Genomic DNA, 8,492 nt, shown 5'->3' on the forward strand with positions numbered 1-8,492 from the left:
TATGATCCATTGTATTTCCGTGGAGTCCGTGGTTATTTCTCCTCTTTCATTTCTGATTTTATTTAAGTCTTCTCTCTTTTTTCTTTGATGAGTCTGGCTAAGGGTCTGTCAATTTTGTTTATCCTTTCAAAGAACCAGCTCTAGATTTCGTTAATTTTTTGTATTGTTTTTCTAGACTCTATTTCATTTATTTCCGCTCTGATTTTTATTATTTACTTTCTTCTATTCACTTTGGGCTTTGTTGCTGTTCTTTTTCTAGTTCTTTTAATTGTAAAGTTAGATTGTTTATTTGAGCTTTTTCTTGTTTCTTGAGGTAGGCCTGTATTGCTATGAATTTCCCTCTTAGGACCGCTTTCACTGTGTCTCATAAATTTTGAGTCATTGTGTTTTCATTTTCATTTGTCTCTAGGTATCTTTTGATTTCTTCTTTGATCTCATTAATAACTCATTCATTGTTTAGTAGCATGTTATTTAGCCTCCATGTGTTTGTGTATTTTCCCCTTTTTTTTCTTGTAGTTAATATCTAGTTTTATACCATTGTGATCAGAGAAGATAGTTGATATGATTTCAATCTTCTTAAGTTTATTAAGGCTTTTTTTGTGTCCTAACATGTGATCTATCCTTGAAAATGTTCCATGTGCTCTTGAGAAGAATGTATATTTTGCTGCTTTGGGGTAAAATGCTCTGAAAATATCTATTAAGTCCATCTGTTCTAGTGTATCTTTTAGGCCCATTGTTTCCTTGTTGATTCTTTGCCTGGAAGATATGTCAATGGGGTGTTAAAGTCTCCTACTATGAGTGTATTACTATTGATCTCTCCTTTTATGTCAGTCAATAATTGCTTTATGTATGTAGGTGCTAGGATTTATGTACTAGGATTATGTCCTCTTAATTTATCGATTCCTTTATTATTATGTAATGCCCTTTTTTACCTCCTATTGTAGCCTTGTTTTAAAGTTTGTTTTATCTGATACAAGTATTGCTACCCCGGCTTTTTTTTTCATTTCCGTTTGTGTGAAATATCTTTTTCCATCCCTTTACTTTCAGTCTGTGAGTTTAGTTTGATCTGAGGTGGGTCTCTTGTAGACAGCACATGCATAGGTCTTGTTTTCTTATCCATTCAGTTAACCTATGTCTTTTGATTGGAGCATTTAATCCATTTACACTTAAAGTGATTACTGATAAGTACATTGTTACTGTCATTTTTATTATTCATATTTGTTATTTCTATTTTCTTTTTTACCCCTTCCCTTTTTGCAGAAGATCTTTTAACATTTCTTGTAATGCTGGCTTGGGTTGGTGATGAATTCCTTAAGTCTTTTTCTGTCTGAGAAGCTCTTGATCTCACCTTCCATTTTGATTGAAAGCCTTGCTGGGTAGAGTATTAGTGGTTGCAGATTCTTGTTTTTCATAACTTTGAATATTTCTTGCCATTCTCTTCTGGCCTGCAAAGTTTCCATTGAAAAGTCAGCAGACATTCTTATGGGGGTACCCTTGTAAGTAACCAGCTTCCTTTCTCTTGCTGCTTTTAAGATCTCTCTTTGTCTTTGACCTTTGGCATTTTAATTATGATGTGTCTTGGTGTAGGTCTGTTTGAATTCCTCTTGTTTGGCACTTTGTGCTTCCTGAAGTTGTATATCTAATTCCTTTGACAGGTTAGGGAAGTTTTCTGTCATGATTCCTTCAAACAGAGTCTCAATCCCTTGCTCTCGCTCTTCTTCTTCAGGTACTCCTATGATTCGAATATTTTTATGCTTCATGTTGTCCCAGAGATCTCTTAAACTATCCTCATTTTTTTAAATTCGTTTTTCTTTTTGTTGTTCTGATTGGGTGTATTCAGCTACCGTGTCTTCCAATTCGTTGATTCAATCTTCTGCTTCATCCGATCTACTGTTGAATCTTTCTAGTGTGTTCTTCATTTCAGTTATTGTATTCCTCATTTCTCTCTGGTTCTTTTTTATGGTTTCTATGTCCTTTTTAATGCTTACTATCTCTCTGTTGAGGTTCTCATCGTGCTCATCCATTCTCCCCATAAGTTTGTTGAGCATCTTTATAACCGTTATTCTGAACTCTGTCTCTGGTAGGTTGCTTGCCTCCATTTCATTTAGCTTATTTTCTGGAATTTTCTCTTGTTATTTCATTTGCGGCATGTTTCTTTGTTTTCTCATTTTCTTAGCCTCTCTGTGTTCGTTTCTGTGTCAGGAATATTTGTTTTGTCTCTCAGCCTTGGCCAGATGGCCTAATGTGGAAGGGGTCCTGTGTGGCCCAGTGGCGCACTCTCCCTTTGTGTAGGGAGCTCTGGATGTGACCTTTGTGTGGGTTGTGTGTGATCTTCTGTTGTTGCCAAGACTTTATTGTTGTTAGTAGATCAGTGGATGGGATTAACGTTCAGGCTGACTAATTGTGTGAATTGGCTGCACCCTCAGGATAAGAGTTGTTGTGCAGGGGCTGACCTCACTGAGTGGGATTTGCCCTAGCAGGCTTGTGTACTTATTGCAACCACCCTGTGTGTGTTTCACTACTGGAACCAGTCAGGAGTTGTTCTGTAGTCTGGTGCTAGCCTCCAGATGTGTTGGTTTTGTGGCCCCTTGGGAGGGGCTCCCCCGTAGGCTGCTTTTGATTGCTCAGGGCTACCCGGTGAGCACTACAAAGCGATCCGCTGATGGTTGTTGTGTTGTAGCCGCCAGCCCCCGAAAGACACACGGACCATCAGAAATCAGTGAGTTATAGGAAACACGCTCTTTATTCAGCCAGCTGGGTCTGCCAGGGGTACGCAGACCCCAAATTAAGCAGCCCCGAAATGTAGAGGTACAGGGTTTTTAAGCCCTAAGTCCCATTCCTCATCTGTCTTAAACACAAAGGTCTATTTTTCTCCTATTCACTACCTGTCAACCCACAGGTCAGGTGTGCAAGTGGGGGTACAGAAGCAGAAAGCTTATTGTTAGAATGTTATGTTCCCATGGGTGATAGCCTATGTTCCTATGGGCGATAGCCTATGTTCCCATGGGCGATAGCCAAGCAGTAATTTTCCAGCCAGCACAGTTGTCTATGCTGGATCTATAGATAAGTGCAAGAGACCTAGGGTAGTTTAGCAGAGGGACCAGTGCTCCTCAAGGACTGATACTGCCTATCAGATGCCTGTAAGTCTCTGAAACTGGATGAGCCTCTGGGTGATATGTGTGTAGGGTGGCGCAGGGACCCTGGAAGTCTCCTGGGTCTAGTGAGTAAATTTCCCCTTGCCGCTGCAGTGTCAGTTTACATGCCCTCGCTGTCTCTGTGGCTCGCTGTACAAGTTTCCACTTGTAGCAAGGTCAACTGCTGCCCACCCTGGGCCTAAATGCGCTACCCCAGAGCAGGGGCAGCTGCCTATCAATGTGCAGTGGGCACTTTGTGTACTGGATGGGGCAGGAGCTCAGGGAGTCAAGGGCCGCCAGGCCAATACAGACTCCTGCAATCCCCTTAAGAGATAATGCAGCTCATACAGTCAGCAGTGATCTGTCCACAACTGTTTTCTTCAAAATGCGCTCACTGCGCTGGCCAAGGTCTATTGCTTGCGCTAACTGCTCAACCCCAGAGCCAAGCAGGGCATAAGAGGCTACTTGTCAATGGGCTGCAGGCACTTTGTGGCTTGTGAGAAGTGAGATCTCAGGGAGACAAAGTCTATGTGACCAGTACAGCCTCAGTTTTGCTGCAACTTCTGTTCCTGGGCGTTCCCACTGTAGACAGATCACAGTGAGACCAGCTGTTGTCAGGGATGTTCCCACAGACCCTTGTGCTCCCTGGACACAATATTGTAACTCCTGCAGGCAGCAAAGGTCTGCCTGCCATTGACCCTGTGCCAGCCAAAGTTTGTTGCCTTTGTGGATTAGGCGATTAGAGGAGGGGAAGGGCAAGACCGTGTCAGTTCACTATCAATGGGCCACCTAGGGCAATTAGTGGGTAGGATGGAGCGGGGTCTCAGAGAGACAATGGCAATCAGATCAATAGAGCCTCAGTCTTGCTGCAAATTTGGTAACTGTTGTGAGTTCCCACTGAAGACTCAGATCACAGGAAGACCAGCTGCTCTCTGGGACTGGCCCACAGGTCCCCAATATCCGCCCAAGTTCACTTTGGCAGCAGTGATCTGCCTAATCTACCTCTGAAATGCGACTCACAGAGCTGGTTGCCCTCTGGGAATGGAAATGTAGTTTACAGAGCTGGCGCTGTTGCTGGGATTGGAAATGCCTCACAGCGATAGCCGCCCTGCTGTGAATACTTTTGGTTCTGAATCATTCGGAGCCTGGCAACAATCTAGCAACAACGGCTCTGGGCAATCTGCAGGTTGGGTGGGGCAGGGTCTCAGAGAGACAATGGCAGTCAGATCAATTCAGCCTCCGTCTTGCTGCAGCTTTGGTAACTGTTGTGAGTTCCTGCAGAAGACCAAGCTCACAGCAAGACCAGCTGCTGTCTGGGACTAGCCCATAGGTCCCCTATATCTGCTCAAGTTCATGTTGACAGCAGCGATCTGCCTGACCATATCTCTGAAATGTAGCTCACAGCAGCCACATTACTGGGATTAGAAACACAGCTCTCAGAGGTTTCTAATGGCCCTGTGGGAGGGGTCTGCACAGTCAAGGTGGTAGGTCTGTAGATTGCCCTGTAGAGGGTCCGGACTAAGGCACAATGGTGGCTGCCTTTCCAGCCCTCGTTCAGATGCCAGGCAATGGAGACCTTTTCAGAATGAATCCCGTGCGAGTCTTTGACCCACTGCCGATGTCCCGGGTGAGTGTCCACAGGTCAGAAAACCTTTGCGCGGGTCCTTCAAAGGGACATCTAAGAGTTCAGTCACCCTCCGTCTCACCTAGACGGCTAGAATCCCTTCTAGTTTCTACAGTAAGAGTTATTGGAATCTTCTCTTCCCTGGGCTGGGACCCTGTGCTGGAGAGTCCCCAGATGAGACCAGGACCCCCCTCTCCCTCAGGAGAGCCTCTGCAGCCTCACTGTCCCTCCCAGTGATCCTCCACCACCCACGGGTGTGGGTCCAGCCCAATTCACGACTTCACCCCTCCTACTGGCTTCGATGTGGCTCTTTGTTATTATCAGATGTAGGTGTTATGATCAGCTGGACTTCAGGTGATTCTCTGCATTGGTTATTTTATAGTTTGGTTGTAATTTCAGTGCGGTCCTGGGAGGAGACGAACCCTGCTTTTACCTGGTCCTCCATCTTCCCTCTATCAATTATGTTAACTTCAAAGCAAAGAGCAGAAGCTGAACATCTGGTGACTTGTTATTATTTAAGCTATAACTGTTTTGTGCTTACTAGCTACATTTTTCAATTATCTCAAGCACAGTGTACTTTTACACATTTTTTTCTGGAACTTGCTTTACAAGTGGGCTGTCAGGATATGACTAACATCCTTTATGATCTTTGACTATAAGTGACTAACATATTTTCTTAATCTTTAACTATAAGCTATGTGACAACCAAAACAATTGAAACATTTAGTTAAAGCCTATACCTATATCTCTAGACTGTATGACCTAATATCTAAACATGTTTACTGTTAACAGCTGGTTTCAGTTCCTTTTGTCCCTTAGTCATAATAGAATATTTAAGACATAGGGCTTTAGAATTGGACTCCCTGGGTTCATATCCCAGTTATGTTACTTACTAGCTGTGTGACCTCTCTCAGTCAGTTTCCTCATCTGCACAATTGAATTAATTCATAGGATTGTTGTGGAAATTCAGTGTAATAACACATAAAACACTCAGAAGCATGCCTTGCACATTGTAAATGCACATAAAATTTTAGCAAGTTTTTGTATTATGTGTTAAATACACTTTGTGTGTGTGTGTGTGTGTGTGACCATTGCGCAAACTCTTTCTCAAAATGCATTTTGAAATTTATGTGTGGGATTTGGGATTAGGTTTGGCTGCTAACAGGAAGCTCAAGATGGCTATGGTTTAATAAATAAACAGTAGTTCATTCTCTCTCAGAGAGAGTAGATATTCCAGGTCAGATATGGAACCATCAAAAACCCATGATTTTTATGACTTCCTGCTCTCTTATTCTTACATTTGGCTTGCATCCTTAAGGCCATTTTGTGGTCCAAGATGGCTGCTAGAGCTTCAACTATCATGTCCAAATTGTAGGCTAGGAGAAGGAAAGATAGAAAAGACTTCCTCTGAGCTGTTGTCTCTTTCCTTTATAAATAGTCTTCCCAGAATTCTTTTACACTTTCGCTAAGATCTTCTTATAAAGAACTTAGTCACATAGCCATACCTAACTGCAAGGGAGGCTAGGAAATGCAGTGTTCTGGTTGAGTTCATTGCCATTTCAAATAAATTCAAGATTCTGTTACCACTGAAGAAGGAAAGAATGGATATTGAATGGCTGTCATCGTTTCTGTCATAGCCTATTACTTATTGGCAAGAATAGCCAAGCAAATACTACTTATTATATTAAAAATTTGGAAATATTTTTGTGTTATAGCAACCTTTTCATTATAAAGAAACTCCTAGTAGAGACGTTTGAATTACACTGATGTCATTTAATTACCAAAATATTTTCTGAGTATAGCCAAGCTTTGATCACCCATTCTTGATATCTGGAATTATTTAGACTGGTAGTCCCATTGCTTTTGCTTAGATCTTATTTTGAAGTCATTCAGCATTTGAATTTCAATGGGAATGGATGCTTGGAAAGCTCCTACCTTCCTAAGCATTTGAAGCACTAATTCATAGCTTTCCTTATAGATATATGGCAGTGTATGGGAGAAACTACACCGGGCCTTTGCCATTTGGAGTGGCTTTGGTATGACCCTAACCGGCGTTCACACTTGTGGAGATTACATGTTCAGTGGCCACACAGTCGTCCTAACTATGCTGAACTTCTTTGTCACTGAATGTAAGTATCTTTTTAGTGCTTCTATGCGTATCAGATGACTAACTGCAGAGAAAGCTGCAGGAAGGGTATCAAGTATCTACAAAGGATGGGAGAAACAGACTGATCTAAGAAACGTGACTGAGAAGCATTGGAAGGAATGTGGTTTTAAAATAATCTTTCTGTCCTTTTCCCAGATACACCAAGAAGCTGGAATTTCTTGCATACTTTATCCTGGGTTCTCAACCTCTTTGGAATCTTCTTCATTTTGGCTGCCCATGAACATTATTCCATTGATGTGTTTATTGCCTTTTATATCACAACAAGACTCTTTTTGTACTATCATACTTTAGCTAATACCAGAGCATATCAGCAGAGTAGGAGAGCAAGAATTTGGTTTCCCATGTTTTCTTTTTTTGAATGCAATGTTAATGGTACAGTACCTAACGAATATTGTTGGCCATTTTCAAAACCAGCAATAATGAAAAGACTAATTGGATGAAGACTATCTTTGTTATGGGTTCATGATTAAATATACCGTACGTGTTGAAAGTGAATAACTTTGCTTTCTCCCCCTTGGTTGTTCCTGGATGCCTTGCTTTTTGGCTTATATGTTGACAAAGTTAAGTTCCCTGTTCTGAGCAAGGCTGCGATTATAGAAAGCAAGAAAGAAAAATCAAGAGTCCTTATATATCTGTTTGAACAGAGAGCTTAAGTCAGTGTGTTCTGCCCCTTCTCTTTAGGCAGAGGTAATGTAGTGATTGAAGTCAGACTGTTACCCTTAGCCTGTTGAATATTTGCTTATTGAACTTAAGCAAATCGATTTAAGCAATTTGCTGGTTGAAAATTTTTTTTTTTTTTTTTTTTATTTCCAGTAGGACTCCAGTCAGGAAATAATATTTTTTGAAGCTCTTTATTATTTTCAAAGGAAAAACCCCTGCCAAGTGAACAGCACTTGTTCTTTGAACTAATTTCTGCGTCTTTTTTAAAATGCAACTCTGGAAAGTGATCCGTTTTACTAACAAATAATTTTTGTCTTCGAAACCATCTTTAAGAAAAGTATATTGAACGTACCAGGATGCCTGAAACAAGAAGAGAAAGGGGCCATAATGAGGTGACAAAGTACAAATATAGTACTGGCATTTTTCACCAAAGATGCAATGAAAGATACAGTTGCTATTTTGTTCTGAGAGTTCAGTATTCATGAGGGGAAAATGACCTATAAATGAATTTTAGTGATGTAGGTACCTGGAATAACTTTGTGCTATAGCTGTTAGATGACAGCCCAATTTTAGGCTTTTTAATGGTAATATTTAATGAGCAAAATAGTGGAGTGTTTTACCAGATGTTAGATAAAGTTCTTATGTCCTTAAGTAGGGAGATATGCATGCAAAAATTTTTTTCTCTTTCTGAAAAGAACTTTATAAAAGGGTACAGACATAACGTAACTTTTTAGTTTTTGAAATTTCTTGTTCTTGACCATCAGAAGCAATCACAGACATATATGGATATGAGAAGATTTTGTTTTTTAGCTTTACAAATACAGTTGTGTACATACATTCTTTCTGTTTAGTCTTAATTTGGCATTCAGGAATTGATATAGATTAGTTGCTGTTTACAACACTAGAA

General features: G+C 40.9%; 1 protein-coding gene across 4 annotated transcripts in view; it reads left to right on the plus strand.

Moving 5' to 3' along the window:
* SAMD8 (sterile alpha motif domain containing 8) overlaps positions 1 to 7,710 on the plus strand; it is a 48,876-nt gene extending 41,166 nt beyond the window's left edge. For 3 of the 4 annotated variants that reach the window (XM_039872164.1, XM_039872161.1, XM_039872162.1), the window contains 2 exons: positions 6,737 to 6,887; positions 7,061 to 7,710. In XM_039872164.1, coding sequence (XP_039728098.1) covers positions 6,737 to 6,887; positions 7,061 to 7,365 — 456 coding nt within the window. In that variant the 3' untranslated portion in view covers positions 7,366 to 7,710. Of the gene's footprint in view, positions 1 to 6,736; positions 6,941 to 7,060 lie in introns of those variants that run through there. The other variant, XM_039872163.1, reaches the window with a different exon arrangement.
* Positions 7,711 to 8,492: the final 782 nt, after the last annotated feature.

Source organism: Pteropus medius, unplaced genomic scaffold (genome assembly GCF_902729225.1).
Source record: "Pteropus medius unplaced genomic scaffold, Ma_sr-lr_union100, whole genome shotgun sequence".
NCBI lineage: Eukaryota > Metazoa > Chordata > Mammalia > Chiroptera > Pteropodidae > Pteropus > Pteropus medius.